This window comes from Bos indicus, chromosome 16, assembly GCF_029378745.1.
Source record: "Bos indicus isolate NIAB-ARS_2022 breed Sahiwal x Tharparkar chromosome 16, NIAB-ARS_B.indTharparkar_mat_pri_1.0, whole genome shotgun sequence".
Taxonomy (NCBI): domain Eukaryota; kingdom Metazoa; phylum Chordata; class Mammalia; order Artiodactyla; family Bovidae; genus Bos; species Bos indicus.
In genome coordinates this window covers 43214779-43233233 of record NC_091775.1, presented here as the reverse complement: position 1 = coordinate 43233233, position 18455 = coordinate 43214779, and the positions used below count along the sequence as shown (strand labels likewise).

Here is an 18455-nt window from a genome sequence, read left to right as displayed (position 1 = left end):
AATCAGACACAACTGAGCGACTAACACACACACACACACACACACACCCCTAAAATACCATGTGACACATATGAACAGTCACTAAATGCTGTTACTGCTATTCCTGAACATTATGAATGAGGCAGGTTGTGTTGTTCCCACTTTGTACATGAGTAATCTGATGTCCAGAGGGATTGGGTCACAAAGTAGGTAAGTGATGGAGCCAGGATTTTAATATATCTGCTTCTTCCTCTTGTCTGATTTGGCAGCATTGAATATTCAGATTTTGCCGGCCTTGCAAGTATGTGGTGGGTGGTGGAATTGTAAATGGTTAACAACTAGATGTGAGGGGAGGGGGGCATGTATGTATATTCAGGGCTTTCTTCATGCTGTGTGACCTGTGAGGTCAGAATGCTCTGTCTTGAAATTCTTAATGATTTTTGAATAAGAGGTCCCGAATTTTTATCTTGCACTGGGCACCAAAATAGTCAGTCCTGTGTACATATATATTATATGTGTATTACAACTTTCACTAATATGAAGGATGTGTAGCACAAAACTTACAAATAATAATAAAATAGACAAAACTCTTTATTGTAAATTCCATGTAGCGAATTGATTCTAACAGTATACTTTCTTTGATATTGTGTAACCTCCCTATGGTTGCATTGGCCAATGTGTGTAGTTCCAACATGAATGTCAGTTGGTTTTTCTCTCTTTTTAAAAAGTATTTTTGAAAATGAAGTAAGTCAAATTTTGTTGTTGTTGTTCAGTCGCTCAGTGGTATCCGACTCTTTGTGACCCCATGGACTGAAGCACACCAGGCTTCCCTGTCCTTCACTTTCTCCCACAGTTTGCTCAGACTCATGTCCATTGAGTCAGTGATGCCATCCAACCATCTCATCCTCTGCCAGAAATCCAGGATACTGGGGTTGTATTCAGTTGCTAAGTCGTGTCAGACTCTTTGGCTTCCCAGTCTTTCACTATGTCCTGGAGTTTGCTCAAACTCATGTGCATTGAGTCAGTGATGCCATCCAACCATATCTCATCTTCTGTCACCCCCTTCTCCTCCTGCCCTCAATCTTTCCCAGCATCAGGGTCTTTTCCAATGAATCAGCTCTTCGCATCAAGTGGCCAAAATATTGGAGCTTCAGCATCAATCCTTCCAATGAATATTCAGGGTTGATTTCCTTTAGGATAGACTGGTTTGATCTCCTTGCTGTCCAAGGGACCCTCATATATGATATCACATAATATTTGTCTTTGACTTACTTCACTTAGTATGATAATGTCTAGGTCCATCCATGTTGCTGCAAATGACAATATTTCATTATCTTTTATGGCTCAGTAACATTCCATTTTGGGGCTTCCCAATTGGCCCTGTGGTAAAGAATCTGCCTGCCAATTCAGAAGATGCAAGAGATCCCTGGGTTGAGAAGATCCCCTGGAGGAGGAAATGGCAACCCCCTCCAGTATTCTTGCCTGGGAAATCCTACAGACAGAGAGCCTGGTGGGCTACAGCCCATGGGGGTCACAGAGACTCAGACATGCCTAAGCAACTCTACACATGGGCACCATATTCCATTTTAGATATATCTTTATCCATTCAGTGAATGCCAACACACAATATTCCATTTTAGGTATATCTTTATCCATTCAAATTGCCACCATCCATTGGATCATCAAAATAGCACAAGAGTTCCAGGAAAATATCTGCTTTATCGACTACACCAAAGCCTTTGACTGTGTGGATCACAACGAACTGTGGAAAATTTTTAAAGAGATAGGAATACTAGACCACCTGACCTGCCTCCTGAGAAATCTATATGTAGGTCAAGAAGCAACAGTTAGAACCGGACATGGAACAACAGACTGGTTCCAAATAGGGAAAGGAGTACGTCAAGGCTGTATATTGTTACTCTGCTTATTTAACTTATATGCAGAGCACATCATGTGAAATGCCAGGCTGGATGAAGCACAGGCTGGAATCAAGATTGCTGGGAGAAGTATCAAAAACCTTAGATACGCAGATGACAGCACTCTTATGGCAGTAAGTGAAGAAGAACTAAAGAGCCTCTTGACCCAAGTGAAAGAGGAGAGTGAAAAAGTTGGCTTAAAACAGCATTCAGAAAACTAATATCATGGCGTCCGGTCCCATCACTTCATGGCAAATAGATGGGGAAATATGAAAACAGTGAGAGAGTTTATTTCTTTGGGCTCCAAAATCACTGCAGATGGTGACGGCAGCCATAAATTAAAAGATGCTTGCTCTTTGGAAGAAAAGCTATGACCAATCTAGAGAGCATAGTAAAAAGCAGAGACATTACTTTGCTAACAAAAGTCCATCTAGTCAAAGCTATGGTTTTTCCAGTAGTCATGTATGGGTGTGAAAGTTGGACTATAAAGAAAGCTGAGCGCTGAAGAATTGATGCTTTTGAACTGTGGTGTTGGAGAAGACTCTTGAGAATCCCTTGGACTGCAAAGAGATCCAACCAATCCATCCTAAAGGAAATCAGTCCTGAATATGCATAGGAAGGACTGATGGTGAAGCTGAAACTCCAATACTTTGGCCTCCTGATGCCAAGAACTGACTCATTTGAAAAGACCCTGATGCTGGGAAAGATTGAAGGCAGGAAGAGAAGGGGACGACAGAGGATGAGATGGTTGGATGGCATCACTGACTCGATGGACATGAGTTTGAGTTGGTGATGGACAGGGAGCCTGGCATGCTGCAGTCCATGGGGTTGCAAAGGGTCAGACACGACTGAGGGACTGAACTGAACTATCCATTCATCTATGGATGGACTTTCAGTTTTCCTTCCTGTCTTGGCAAAGCTAATAATTTCTTAGACAGCATTTCCCATTTCAGAGCTTCAGTTTTCCCACTTGAAAATGAAGGGATATAATTATACCTTATCACCCTCAACGTGCTCCCTGGTTTTGTCCATTTTGTTCACTGCTGCATGCAGTAGGTGTTCAATAAATCTTGCTGCACACAGTGGGGGCTCAATTAACTTTTGTTGAACGAAAAACAGAATAAGTTCTATTTCCGTGAGTGAAAGCTCTTGGTAAGTCGTAAAGCGACATGCATTTGCGGTCGTTCGTTAAGTTAGGCTGTTTTCAACAAGACTCAAAGCAACTGCGTCCCCGACCTTGGGCAAGAGAAGGGCGGGGCTGCTGGGTCGCCACCCTACCTCGGCCCCGCCCCTAGACCTCTGGCCCCGCCCCTCCAGGGCCCCGCCCCTAACCCCGCCTCGGTCCTGGCCCAGGCCTAGGGCCGTGCTGCCGGCCGGTGTTTCCCGGCGAGCTTGAGGTGGCGGGCGCACAAGATGGCGGCGCCGGCGGTCCTGGCAGCCCCGGGGTGGCGGTCGCGGCTCGTGCTCGGGCTCTAGGGCGGGCGGGGCTGGGGTCTGGAAGCAGGCTTACACAGGTGACAGGAGGTCGGGGCGGTGCCGCCGGGCCTCTTGGGGTGTCAGGCCCACTCGCTGCAGCCCCTGGGCCCCGCCGCCTCCCAGTCCCTGTACCTGGTGGAACCGAAAAAGGTCAGGTCCGTTGCCCCGCCCCGTCCGTCCTCGCCCTAGCGCGAACGCTGCGCAGTGGGTGGCTCACTACCACTGACTTAACACACGTGCAGCCTCCATGGCGGAGAAGATTAACATCCACGCTGGAGAGACGGCCAAGGTCGAGGACAGAGACCTGCTGGGGAACGGCTGTCCTCAGCAGGACAGACCTCCGCAGCGCTCGTGGAGGCAGAAGTGCGCCTCCTATGTCCTGGCCCTGCGGCCCTGGAGCTTCAGCGCCTCACTCACCCCGGTGGCCCTGGGCAGTGCCCTGGCATACAGATCCCAAGGCGTCCTGGATCCCAGGCTGTTGGTGGGTTGTGCCATAGCTGTCCTCGCGGTGCACGGGGCTGGCAATTTGGTCAACACTTATTACGACTTTTCCAAAGGCATTGACCACAAAAAGAGTGATGACAGGACCCTGGTGGACCGAATCTTGGAGCCCCAGGATGTAGTTCGGTTTGGAGTCTTCCTCTACACCTTGGGCTGTGTCTGTGCCGCTTGCCTCTACTGTCTGTCTCCTCTCAAACTGGAGCACTTAGCTCTCATCTACTTCGGAGGCCTGTCTGGCTCCTTTCTCTACACAGGAGGTAAGTTGGCCTATTTGCTGCAAGTCTTAGTTGCATGGAAACTACAGTTTGCTTAGGAATTATAGGGCTCTCGAAGAAGTGTCAAAGGTTATTTTCTGAATTAGGCCATTTTATGTGAAATCTATAATGTTTGGACCATGTGGATTTGGGGGATAACATTTTTGGCTTGGCTTATGGATGTTAGGAATAACAAATATATGGTATATACGGAAATTTTTGTTATCTAATTTCCTCTCATTCTTCATAACTTATAATGCCATGTGTGTGGGTGCAAAGTCGCTTCAGTCATCTCCGACTTTTTTCGATGCTATGGACTGTAGCCCACCAGCCTCCTCTGTCCATGGAATTTTCCAGGCAAGAATGCTGGAGTGGGTTGGTCCCCCCTCCTCTGGGGATCTTTCCCACCCAGGGAAAGTCGCTTCTCTTACATGTGTATTGGCAAGCTGGTTCTTTACCACTAGTGAAACCTTGGAAGCCCTTATAATGCCACAGTGTCAAATTTTAGTGGAATTAAATTTGAAGAGCTCTAAATTATGCACCTAATTACTTTCAGCTAGTTTGCTAGGTGACCCCTTGCAGCAGGCTGATTAAAGTGCTGATGGGCAGGTGTTTAAGCCCTATTTATTGAGCGCCTATTATGTGCCAGGTTCTGTTCTACCTGAACACAACAGTCAAGTCCCTGCCCTTCTGGAAGTGATTTTATATATCATGAGGAGAGATAGAAAATAAAAATAGTAAATTATGGTTAGGATGATCAATATCCTGGTTTGCTCAGCACTGAGAGTGTTTCCAAGATGTGGGGCTTTAGGAAACCAGAATTTGTGTCTTGGTTACAGTACATGAGAAGATGAACATGAGAAGATGAACAATACTATAGGGGAAAAAAAATTAAGTAGAGCAAGGAAGGAGGACACAAACTAATTTTAATTAGTTTGATCAGGGTAGGCCTCATAAAAAAGGTAACACAAGGGACTTCCCTGGTGGTCCAGAAGTTGACTCTGTGTTTTCAGTGCAGGAGACACAGGTTCTGTCCCAGGTTGGAGAACTAAGATCCCACAGGCCCCTTGGCACAGCCAAAAAAAGATAACATGTGATCAGAGATTGTGAGAGGGAGGTGAGGGAGTTGGCTCAACAGGTATCTGGAAGAAGGTAGCATTTGAGCAAAGATTGTAGGAGGTGACAGGTGAGGGAGTTGGCTGAGCAGTTATTTGGAGGAAGAGTATGTTGGAACAGCAATTGCCAAAGGCTTTAAGCCAGGAGTATCCCTGAAAATGTTGGAAAACAGCATGGAGTACAGGGTGTGCACAAGGGAGACAGTAAAAGGAGGTGAAGTAAAAGCAGTGTGTTTGGGCAAGGCAGTGTGGCACAAAGATGACATAGGCCTTAGTGTTTTGAAACAGTCACTCTGGCTAAGTTATTGAGAATGGATAAAGGAGGGCAAGGGGAGAAGCAGGAACATCTAGGAGGAATCTGTCAAGTAAAACAGGCAAGAGATGTCTGGTGGCTTGAATCAGGGTGGGATTAGTGGAGAGGGAAGAAGTAGTTAGATTCCCAATATTTCTTGGAGGTAGGCAGGGTTTGCTGATAGATGGAACGTGAGGCAGGAGAGGAACAGGAATTAAATACAACTCTAAAAAAAATCTATCCAAACAAATATAACTCTAAGGTTTTGGCCTGAGCAACTGAAATAGTGAAGTTGATGTGGAGTGAGAGAGAGAAGATTGAAAGTAGGTTTGTGGAGAGAAAATGGAGACATTGACTTTGGACATCTTAATATATCAGATCTCCATGTGGAGCTGTCAAATTGACGGTTGGATTTGAATCCGAGTTCAGAGGAGAGGTCTGACCTGGAGGTAGAGACTTTTGAGAGTCTTTGCACATATACTAAGTTGTACGACAGGGTGAGAGCCCAGAGGACGGATTGTTGACAGATACCCTGCTACTGCTAAGTCACTTCAGTCGTGTCCGACTCTGTGCAACCCCATAGATGGCAGCCCACCAGGCTCCCCTGTCCCTGGGATTCTCCAGGCAAGAACACTGGAGTGGGTTGCCATTTCCTTCTCCAATGCATGAAAGTGAAAAGTGAAAGTGAAGTCGCTCAGTCGTGTCCGACTCTTAGTGAGCCCATGGACTGCAGCCTACCAGGCTCCTCTGTCCATGGGATTTTCCAGGCAAGAGTACTGGAGTGGGGTGCCATTGCCTTCTCTGACAGATACCCTGGGGAGCCCCAATATTAAGTGAGGAGGGGAGAAGACTGGCCAAGGGAACTGTGATGGAGCATCAGAAGGAGAAAGAAGAAAAGCAGGACTAACTGTGGTGAACTGGCAGCCAGCTGTAAAAAGTTCTGTGAGGGAAATCAGTAGGGCGCTGAAATAGAATGAATGTGTAAGGTGCTGATGGAAGAAAGAGGCCCTCTGTGAAGGTGACACTTAAACTAAGCTTTGAAGGACAAGGAGCCAGCCGTGGGGCAGAATTGGGGTCTGAGTCAGGTCCTTCAGGACTGCAGGAACAGCAGATGCAAATATCCTGGGGTAGGGAAGGACTTGGCATCTCAGGATTTGCTGAAAGACCAGCATAATTGAGAGGGAGACTGAGATGCAGCCGTCAAGGGAGGTAGGGGCTAGATCATACTGGTCTCATAGGGCCTCAGTCTCGGCTAGTTCCTCGTCACTCCCAAGCCTAGTCCTTAGACCTCTTTAGCTCTATTTACTCCCTTGGCGATTTCAGCCAGTCTCATGGCTTCTATCACCATCTATTAAGCTGGTGAGTCTTGGATTTCTACCTCTGGACCAGGTACCTCCACTAAACTCCACACTCAGATCCCACTTGTTTTTTACTTATTTATTTTTGGCTGTGCTGGGTCTTTGTGGCTGTGCACAGGCTTTCTCTAGTTGTGGCGAGCTGGGCCAACTCTTCACTGTGGTGCTCAGGCTTCTCCTTGTGGTGGCCTCTGTTGTTGTGGAGCACAGGCTCCGGGCACACCAGCCTCAGTAGTTGCGGCTGCAGGCTCTAGAACATAGGCCCATTAGTTATGGCGCTTAGGCTTAGTTGTTCCTTGGCATGTGGGATCTTTTCGGACCAGGGATCAAACCCATGTCCCCTGCACTGGCAGACAGATTCTTAACCACTGGAGCACCTGGGAAGCCCCAAGGTCCAACTTCAGTAACTTCTCTTAGAGGTTATAGGCATCTCAACCTTGACGTGTCTGAGACCAAATTCTTGATCTTCTCCCCCACCAAAAACCTGCTGTACCCTCAGCTTTCCCCTTCTCACTCGATGGCAACACCATCCTTCTGGTTCTTCAGGCTGCAAATCATGAGCATCATCCCTGACTCTGCTTTCTCACATCTCACATCCAGACTGTCAGTAAGTCCCGTTGACTCTCCTAAAATGCATTTGGGGCCAGACCACTTCTCATCCCCTCCCACCACTGCCACTGTCATTTCCCTTGATTATTGTGGCTGATGCTTTACTGATCTCTATGCATCCACCCTTGTCCCTTTCAGAGTACTCCTGCAGCCGTGTCAGTCCTTTGCTCAAAACTCTCCTTGGCGCGCATCTCGTTAAAGTCTTTACAATGACTCCCAGGGCCTGACATGATCTTCTCACCCCTCACCTCCCCCAGCTCTCTGACCTGCGCTCCTCCTCACCGCGCTCCAGCCACACCGCCCTCCCAGCTGTATCTGGAATGCATCAGGCGTGCTCCTGCCTTGGGTCCTTTGCAGATGCTGTCTCCTCTGTTTAGGATACTGTTTCCCCATCTATGTGTATGATTTGTTTTCTAACCACCACCCATTTGCTCAAATGTCAGCTGCTTGGTAAGGCCTTTTTTTCTGCCCTATTTAAAACTACTAAACAATAAGGCTTTCTGCAGCAGTTAAAAAAAATAAAATCACACACCCTTTCTGTGTTTTCTCTACACTATCTTCCTCTACAGTATTTTCCTTATTGCTTTTCTTTGCTTTTTCTACACAGCACACATCACTTTCTAACCACAGAAAGTATTTACTGTGTTAGTTACCTTCCCACTTAGACTGTAAATTCCCTGGGTGTAGGGATTTTAGTCTCTGTTCTCTGCTGAACCCCATGGTGTCCAGAACAGTGCCCACCTGGCATGTACTCAGTACCTAATATTTATTGAATGAATAAATGTGGATACATTGAAATATATTGAGTGGAGGAATGACATAATCTGACATGATTTTTTTTGACGTTGACTTTATTGATATATAATTGACGAACAGTGGAATGCATGGATTTTGAGCCTTATAGTTTGATGAATTTTGACAAATATTAATACATAGAGCTGTATAACTCATGTTGTTGTTGTTCAGTTATCCAGTCGTGTCTGACTCTTTGTGACCCCATTAACTGCAGCACACCAGGCCTCTCTGTCCCTCGCCATCTCCCGAAGTTTGCCCAGGTTCATGTCTGTTGCATCGGTGATGCCGTCCAGCCATCTCATCCTTTGATGCTCTCTTCTCCTTCTGCCCTCAATCTTTTCCAGCATCAGGGACTTTTCCAATGAGTTGTCTGTTTGCATCAGATGACCAAAATACTGGCGCTTCAGCTTCAGCCTCAGTCCTTCTAATGAATATTCAAGGTTGATCTCTCTTAAGATTGGCTGGTTTGATTGATAACCCATACCCCTGTCATAATACAGAACATTTTCATCACCCCCAAAAGCTTCCTTGTGCTTCTTCTGTTTCAACTCCACTCTCTCCATCTAGTGGGAACCACTGCAACCACTGTTCTTACTTCTTTCACATGGATTCCTTTTGCCTGGTCCAGAACATCATGTACATGGAATCATTCAGTATGAATTCTTGTGCCTGTTTTTGAGTTTCATTGTGTTGTGATGTGATCAGTAGTTCCTTGTATCTCTGAGAGGTAGCCATTGTATGAACATATCACAGTTTGTTTATCCATTATCCTGTTCAGTGACTTGGATTTTTTCCATATTTTGGCTATCATGATTGAACATTCATTTTCAAGTCTTCTGTGGATATTTGTGTTTGTTTTTTCTTGGGTAAATGCCTAGGAATCAGATTACTGGGTCATAGGGTGAAGTGAAGTGAAGTGAAGTGAAGTCGCTCAGTCGTGTCCGACTCTTAGCAACCCCATGGACTGCAGCCCACCGTGCTCCTCCGTCCATGGGATTTTCCAGGCAAGAGTAGATGATATTTAACTTTATGAGCTGCCAAAGTGTTTCCTAAAGTGCTTCTACTTTGTTTACCTTCCCACCAACAAGGCACGAGAGTTTCAGTTACTCCATGTCCTTGCCAACATTTTGATTTAACAAATTCCTTCTGGCTGGCTGTGTGAAGAACTGGCCCAGGATTTCACTGTGCTGGCCCCTGTGGAAAGGGGTGTTGGGAGGAAGGGATACCTAAAAGGAAACTCCCAGGTGGGCCACACCTCTGAATCAGGTGGAGCTCGTGAGCCTTGGGTCAGACACTCTGAAAACAGGACTTTCTGCTCAAGGGCTATGTCATTTTCTAGTGTCAGATAACCTCAAGAAGGTTGACAGACCTCTCTCATCCTTAGCTGAGCTTTGTGGTTTTTTTGTTCAAGGTCTGTTGAAGGTGGGGGCTTATCTTTGCAGGCACAGGTTTCTGTTCAACCTTTTGTTGTTCAGTTGCTCAGTTGTGTCCGACTCTTTGTGACCCCATGGACTGCAGCATGCCAGGCTTCCCTGTCCTTCACTATCTCCCGGAGTTTGCTCAAACTCATGTCCATTGAATCAGTAACATACTCCTTTCCTGTTCAGCCTTGCTCACGTCTTTTTTTTTTGCCAGGCAACTTAAGGAGGTGCTCTTGGGTACTCTCGCCAGATGTCAATCAAGGCTATAGAGCTGTTCTGTTTCTTTCCATAGAGTCCCGAGGTCTGCCTGGAGAGCTGAGGAAATAAAGGGATGGGCAGCTGGTGGAGAAACTTGGTGGATCGGTAGTTGGAGCAGTCCTGCCTGTCAGTTGCCTAAATGTGTGAGACATCACACAAGACATCAGTTTCCTTATTTAGAGCTCATGTGCTGCTGGAGAGACCTTCCTCCTAGAGGGCGTGTCCTCACACAACCAAACTATTTATCAAAACACTGTGTGGGGAGTACAGAATGAGTTTACTGGGTGTTGGTGGGACTCAGGGAGCATGCCTGTTATAGCCTATCCTGGAGATGCTTCATTTCCAAGAACCAACCATGGTCATTTAGTGCTAAAGAGTCCCAACCACAAGTTTGGAGGTAAACTTGCGCTGCGTCTTGTTCTTCAGCTGCCAAGCCTTTAGATTCCCTACAGATAATGTCTCTCATATTTGTTTAAAATGCAATTTATGACCCGATAGTTTTTTTTCTTTTAACCTTCTGATCCTGGGGCCATGTCTTAGTAACTTCTTTAGATCAGAGGTTTCCCAAGCTTCTGTAGCAATATATATGTGGGTCACCTCTTTGAGTGGGTGCCTCTCACTCTTCCTGCGCTGCTTTGCCTGTTTCAGTCCCAGTGGGACATTTTTCACGATCTTGGTCCCAAATTTCAGGTGCTTGTTACTGTAGCTCTGTGTTCAGTTCAGCCTGTCAGGTTTGAGGAGCCAGCTGTGCCCTCCTGAAACCTACTGGTTTGTGGGAGAGAGGGAGATTAAGAATTAGAAGTGTGGGAATTCCACAGCAGCCAGTGCTTAGGACTCCGTGTTTCTACTGCAGGGGACATGGGTTCAATCCCTGGTTGAGGATCTAAGATCCTTCATGCCACTCGGCACCAAAAAAAGAAAAGAATTACGAGTGTGGTGGAATTTATGAAAGTCAGGATGCTATGGTGCATATTGCAGGGGGGCTGAATATGGTCTCAGGCTGAGGAAGGTGGTTGAAGAATGACCTTTAAAGTCTTGAGGGTTGAATAGGAGTTGACCAGGCAAGGGACTGGAGGTGAGGGAGTGTCTGAAGGCCCTGAGGAACTGAGGGGAACTGAAGGATGTAGAGGTGGGGAGGGGAGGAGAGCTCAGAGCAAGGCAGGAGGGGGGCAGGGCAGGGCCAGGCCAAAGCTGAGTCAGGTGAAAGAGTTGGGGCTGTTCTTATCCTGAGGACAGCTTGTTGATAAGGGTGTTCTGGTATGTGTTTGCGGAAGGGCACAGCCAGCTTAGTGTTTTGAGAGGACCATTCTGGCTGCAGGGGCTTCCCAGGTGGCTCAATAGTAAAGAACCCGCCTGCCAATGCAGGAGATGCATTGGGTCGGGAAGATCTCCTGGAGAAGGAAATGGCAACCCACTCCAGTATTCTTGTCTGGGAAGTCCCATTCACAGAGGAGCCTGGTGGGCTACAGCCCATGGGGTCACAAAGAGTTGGACACCACTTAGCGACTAAACAACAAAGTCTGGCTGCAGTGTGGAGATTCAATTCGGGATGAAGGAGGGGAGGCAGTTATGAGACCCGAAGCTGAGGGACCAGCTGAATGTTGCGGTGGGTGGGGGGTGGGAGTGTAGTGCATAAGATGACCCTGACTTGGACTTGGGGATAGAGTGAGGCAGGATGGAGTGTGGCTTTGGGGATGGAGAAACTGGGCTGGTTTGAAAGACAGGATTTGAGGTCGATCAGCAGCACAGGAGGAAAAATGAGGGATCATTCAGCGTTTTAACTTCACGGGAACCAGAGACGGGGGAAGCAGAGTTGTAACTTCACCTTCTTAGCTGTCTTCCTTATTATGTGGGTGAAAGTTTCTCTGTATGGAGTTTGGGAACCCTGAAATTTTGCTGAGGTTAACTGGGGGCTTTCAAAACCAGAAGATGCTGCCAGAGGTTGTGGCCGAAAAGGAAGAAGCTGGGATGGATATTCCATGAGGGGCTAATCTCATGGTGTTCCTGACAGGAGCAGTGTCTTACGGGGGGGCTGGTGGATGGTGAAAGAAAGCCAAGCCCTGGACTGTAAGGCCTGTGAAAGCCTTCATGGACTCCCCATTGAACTGTGTGTGACTAGGAACTCCCTGCTCTTCTTTTTTTCCAAAAACGTTTCCAATTTGTAATGTACACAATTTGTAAAGATTATTTTGCATTTACAGTTATATAAAATATGGGCTGTGCTCACGTTGTTGTACCATACATCCCAGAGCCTGTCTCACACCCAGTAGTTTGGCCCTCCCCTTCCCCCACCCTTGTTCTGCCCCTCCACTCCCCCTCCAACTGGTAACCACTAGTTTGGGAAGCCCCTGCTCTTTGTGTCAGAGCTTTGTTGGGGGATGTGGATGCAAAGTCACTTGAGTCGTATCTGACTCTTTTTGACCCCATGGACTATAGCCCTCCAAGCTCCTCTGTCCGTGGGATTCTCCAGGCAAGAATACTGGAGTGGTTTGTCATGCCCTTCTCGAGGGGATCTTCCCCAGCTGGGGATCAAACCTGTGTCTCTTATGTCTCCTGCCTTGGAAGGGAGTGTTCTTTACCACTAGCCCCACCTGGGAAGCCCTTTTGTTGAGGGACAGCAGGAAGGAATACTCAGGGATGACTCAGACTGAACTGGGTGTGAAAGGATTAGTCTTTTCTGACCCTCTCCATCACCAGAGGAGAATTCGGATTTTGCTCTGGAGGGGAGGGGAATACAACCAGTGCCCCGCCTCCCAGTCCGAGAAGAAAATGCCCTGCCCAGCCACAGGCAGCCGGCCTTTCCACTGGAGAGCAGACCCGCAGTTTCCAGCCCTGATCTCACACCAACTCTCTGGGTTTTCTGGCCATAGGAATTGGACTCAAGTACCTGGCTCTGGGGGACCTCGTCATCCTCATCACGTTCGGCCCGCTGGCTGTGATGTTCGCCTACGCTGTCCAGGTGGGGTCCCTGGCGGTCTTCCCACTGCTCTACGCCATCCCCCTCGCCCTTAGCACGGAGGCCATCCTCCATTCCAACAACACCCGGGACATGGAGTCGGACCGGGAGGCTGGCATCGTCACCCTCGCCATCCTCATCGGTCCCACGCTGTCCTATGTGCTCTACAACACCCTGCTCTTCCTGCCCTACCTGGCCTTCAGCATCCTGGCTGTGCACTGCAGCATCAGCCTGGCTCTGCCCCTGCTCACCATCCCCATGGCCTTCTCCCTTGAGAGGCAGTTCCGAAGCCAGACCTTCAACAAACTGCCCCAGAAGACTGCCAAGCTCAACCTTCTGCTGGGCCTCTTCTACGTGTTCGGCATCATCCTGGCACCAGCAGGCAGTCTGCCCAAACTCTAAGGGGACCAGTGGCCGCCTCCCCACATACAGTGTGCCCCCCTTTCTTAGGATGCATTGAAGGCAGGATCTGAGGAGAGAAGGTGATTCAGCACCGAGGGGCCTACAGATGGCTTGTGAACTCCCACCTTTTTTTTATTATTACGTTCTTAAAGAAAATGTTTTGTTTTTGTTATTTTACTTATTTTACTCCGTTTTATGGGGACTCCGGAAACCACTCTGGCCTCAGAAGGTAAATTGGACACACAGCCCTTGTTTTATTTATAATTTCCACTAGAGGGTGTTGTCAGGTCACTTTTAAGTGGATTAAAATGCCCTGAGACTTGGCGAAGGAGCTGCCAGGATTGGCCTCCTGTCCCGGAAGAGCCGTAGTAATTGAGCCAAATGTCCTCCGTACCTTGGTCTGTCAGGATGTGTGGTGATGATCCCCCGTGACCAGGAGCGCCTGTCTCACCCTGAGCTCTCGGGTCCAGTAATGCTCTGCTTGAGAGAGGACTTTGCTCATTAACAGCCCGGCTGGGCTCCTGGCTTTTTGCCTAAGTTGTGACTCAAACCCTTTCATCCTCCCTTCACTTATTGCCACGGTTAAGGAAAAGCATCAAGATTGCCACACAACAAAGCATTTGGGCTGGGGGCTTGGAAGGAATTTAAAACCACCCTGGAGGTAGCTGAGAAAATCACTCTGCTTTTGGAGAGAAAACTGGCAGGGCAGCTGGTTTCCCTGTGGAACCCACTGGTCTGACAGGAAGGGACCCCCCGCCCCCCCGCCCACCTCCCCGTCCTTTTAGTGACTAGCAGGTGCTCTGAAATTGTGGAGGCCTGCTGTCCTTGCCAGCTATTGGAGGCCCACAGGGCACCCCTCCTTGCCCTTCTTTGCTGTTCCTCGCGCTCCCCTATGACCACCCTCCGTTTCTTCCTGGTCCCCATTTGTGTATTTCCCATCCACTGTTAGTTGCTAAGTTGTGTCCGACTCTTTGCAACTGTATGGACTGTAGCCCGCCAGACTCACCTGTCTATGGGATTTCCCAGCAAGGAATACTGGAGTGGGTTGCCATTTCCTTCTCCAATCTATGGAGCCCTGCTATTTGGGCAGCAGCTTAGCAGAGATGAGTCAGGGATGGTTGCCCCTTTTCACAGAACCACAGGATGAGCTGACGCAGGACAGTAGCCCCTCCATGAGTGATAAGCCAGTGGTCAAACAGTCCTGACCCTGATCACCCAAAATGTCAGGCCTACCAGTAAAGAAACTATGTCTTCCTCCTTGGGGACTTCTGTCCTGTACTGACCCCAATTCTCCCAAAGGCTTCTCTTGCCTTGTGTGGGATAGTTTGCACCCAGAGTGGGGAGGGGGGCAGATTCCAAAGTTGATCCAAGCTGGTTTTCATATCATTGTCCATGCAATATAACTTTCTGGGCTAGAATTGCTTGGTTGCCTTGGGTCCAAGACAGAACTAGATCGAGGCTGTTGTCATCATTTTTTTCTGTTGTGATTAAAGCCACTCTGGTGGGTATGTCAGGGTCTCGACCTGCAGAAAATAACATCAGAACCAACTCTTCATCCTTAAAATCAGGCCAATTATAACTTGGCTTCTTGAGTTAGAATTAGGCATCTTACTTGGAAAAAAACACATTTGCAGAAGTTGGAAGTTGCAGTTCTTCTAAAGTTAAAGGTGGTTTGTCTGCAGAGTTCCAGAATCCTCGAAGAGTGGTCAGAGCCCAGTAAGGAGGGTGAGGAGGACAGCACTCTCTCCTGCCTGTCTTCCCAGCACCATTTTTGTTTTATGCCAGGCTTGTGACGTTTTGGTGCTCTCGGGAGTCCTGCCTTCAAAGACCAGCAGGGCGTTGTCACAAGTCTTACCTCTGAAGCTGTGGGCCTGAGAGCTCCCTGTGTCCATAGACCAGACCACCTTGGTAAGGCCTTCTATCGGGGCTGTCAGTTAACTTCTGCACTGTTTCTGGTGCAGGTTTTAATGCATATTTTTATATATAAATCTTTCTAAAAGGCCAGATTCGTTGCCAGGCTTTATATGCAGGTCTCTATAATTTGTATTACACCCCTTGATTCAATGAAAGTTTTCTTTAGACTTGTTAATAAAACCATTTTTTTAATTAAAAAAAAGGAAAATGTGGATCAGTGGTCTGGCTTCCAGTTTCCCTGTGTTTTCCTCGTGCTGCTTATCTCATCGTCTGCTTGTGAACTCTGACTCATAAACCTCGAGACCAGCACGGGCACATAGGTGGGGTGGGGGCAGGATGCCTGATCTTTGGTGATGAGTTTGACTGGATTCGACGAGCCCTTAGAAAAGATAGAGGTTACCTCTCCGAGGCAGTATGGGTTTGCCAAGAGCCAGTCAGGCCAGATTAACCTCTGCTTTTTCCTACTTTGACTTTTCTCCAGCGGGTCACTGTGCTGATAGATGGAGAATGTGCAGACAGAGGATGTTTGGTTTTCTGCTGGGCATTTGACAGTATGTCCTCTAGAACACAGCCAGCAAAGATACATAAAATGGGTAACAGTCTAGTTAGGTGAATTTCTGCAAGACTGAAAAGGCTGCTTTGCTGTGTCAAAGGAAGGCTTTACCACAAGTGAATATGAAGCAGTGGGCTTGGGTCCCCCCCAAAGCACTATATGCCATTAGAAGGGGAAGCTCCACGGAGTGACGGCAGCAGACGTGGTGGGTGTTGACCCGGAGATACAGCTTCACTGCTTTTAAATCTGTGAGTCAGACTTACTCTGCCCCCCAGTGGACATGGATGGAAATTCAGCCTCAGTCATTTGGGTCAGTTCTCATCTCCTTAGGACTGCCCAGGACTCCTGTGCCTCTGTGGGGCCAGAGCCAGGAATATTGGCTGGGTCCTAGCTCCATCTGCTCACTGTCTGTAAGGTTGCTTCCCTGCTATTTCAAGCTTGGGGGTGGCCCTGGAATTTACCCTTGTTTCTTGGACACTCTGCTCTAGAAGGGTTCAAAATGCCCCCCAACAGCAGCCTTCCTTGCTGAGTACCATGGGCCTAGGGGGCTCTTGTCCTGGCCACCCCATCCCCATTTCGGCCCAGTCCTGTGGAAGCTTTCACTTTGTCCCTGAACTGCCTCATCCACCTGACCTACTCAAAGCATTTCCCTCCTGCCCCACCCTGGCAGCTCAGACGGTAAAGAATCTGCCTGCAATGCCAGAGACCCAGATTTGATTGCTGGGTCGGGGAAGATCCCCTGGAGAAGTGAATGGCTATTGCTCCAGTATTCTTGCCTGGAGAATTCCATAGAGAATCCTGGTGGGCTATAGTCCATGGGATCACAAAAAGTCAGACATGACTGAATGATTAACACTTTCACTTTCCACCCCTTCAGGACCTTTGCACAAAATCCCACCCAGCAGGCCTTTAGAAGCTCAATGCTGGCCTCTTCTGGAGTTGGGCAGTGACATACATCACGTTATCTTAGCAACTCTTCTGTTGTGTGTGTATGCTTAGTTATGTCCAACTCTTTGCAATCCCTGGAGCCCACCAGGTTCCTCTACCCATGGAGTTTTCCAGGCAAGAATACTGGAGTGAGTGGGTTGCCATTTCTTCCTCTAGGGGATCTTCCCAACCCAGGATTCAAACCTGCATCTCTTGTGTCTCCTGCATTGGCAGGTGGGCTCTTTACCACTAGCACCACCTCCTTTATTAAAACCAAAATCAGCCTGTTACCTGGCCTGAAGCTCAGTTGGAGTCAGTGATGAGCTCTGGCTTTCATGTTGGTTAATGTGACCTGAAGTAGAATGAATAGGTTAGTGTCCAGGACAAGGAAGGCACAGGTCCTGCCCATCCCTGTGTTGTCGACCCCGTTTGGTTGGCTAAGCCCATTCCTGGGTACCCTTCCTTCTTTCTTAGTTCTTTTCTGGATAGAGCAAATGTGATAGATCAGGAGCAGGCCTTGGATGTAATATACTGGGATTTCAGCAAGGCGTTTGAGAATATGGGGTGAAATGTGAAATGCATGAAAATACAGCTCCAGGAACTTAATCTCTACCTGCATACACACACGTGCATCTTCACACTGGTAATAGCTGCGGCAGAGATTTTACGTCTCTTATTGTGGGACCCACATTCTGAAGATATTATTCCTAAGCTGGATCTTGTCCAGGAAGCCGTAGGCAGACTGGTGAAGACACTTAAAACCATGTCAGCATGGAAAGGAGGCTGGAGAGAGGTTGTATGTGTGTGTGAGTGTGGGTGTGTGTGACATCAAAGACAAAGCTAGGGACTTCCCAGATGGTACAGTGGAAAAGAATCTGCCTGCCAATGCAAGGAACATGAGTTTGATCCCTGGTCTGGGAAGACTCCACGTGCCATGGAGCAGCTAAGCCCATGGACCACAGCTACCAAGCCTGCAATCCCCAGAGTTGGTGCTCCACAGCAGGAGAAGCCTGTGCATTGTGATGAAGAGTAGCCCCTTCTCACTGCAACTAGAGAAAGCCCCTGCAAGGCAGCGAAGGCCCAGTGCAGCCAAAAAAAAAAGGCAAAGCTAGAAGAACAGGTAGAAGTTACTTGGCCCCAAATTTAAGCTCTTAGGTCAGGAAGAACTTTCTAGTTGTGAGAGGAATTGGAAAGGGAGATGTTTGAAACGTCCCAGTGGGTGGTGAGTTCCCTGTGACTAGAGGCATTCAAGAGAAAGGTTGATTCCTTGTTAGGAACACTGAAGCGAAGACTTGGACATTGGGGAGGGGGTATATGAGAAGACCTTAAGGGTCTTCCCACGCTGTGATGTGGGTGCTCTGTTATGGGATCATTTCTCAGACCTGCCCCCCAGGGGCTGGGAGGACAGAGTACAAGAAACATGTTGACGCTTCTTGATGTCAGGTTGCTGTCTGTCTGCCCATGTTAACAGGCACTGCTGTGATTGATACTACTTTCTTTTTTTTTTTTAAGATCACACACATACATGCACACACAGTTGATTTCCCCTTTGAAAGCGCTTGAAGGGAGGTAGATGACAGCTCCTTTCCTCTGAGCCCTGCAGACCACTCTGCAGCTAATGGACTGTCAGCCTGTTTCATTAAGGGCTCCAGACTGTGCAGGCTGGTGTAAAAGTAGTGCCTCTGGCAAGAACCTGGCACTTGGGTCTCAGCCAGTTGACATTTGTGATTTG

General features: G+C 48.0%; 1 protein-coding gene across 1 annotated transcript; it reads left to right on the top strand.

The window, feature by feature from the left end:
- Window positions 1-3270: 3270 nt before the first annotated feature.
- UBIAD1 (UbiA prenyltransferase domain containing 1) lies at window positions 3271-15455 on the top strand. The gene is made up of 2 exons (XM_019976776.2): window positions 3271-4129; window positions 12842-15455. Exons 1-2 carry the CDS (start codon window positions 3619-3621, stop codon window positions 13327-13329), a joined length of 999 nt encoding a protein of 332 aa, XP_019832335.1. The 5' UTR covers window positions 3271-3618; the 3' UTR covers window positions 13330-15455.
- Window positions 15456-18455: the final 3000 nt, after the last annotated feature.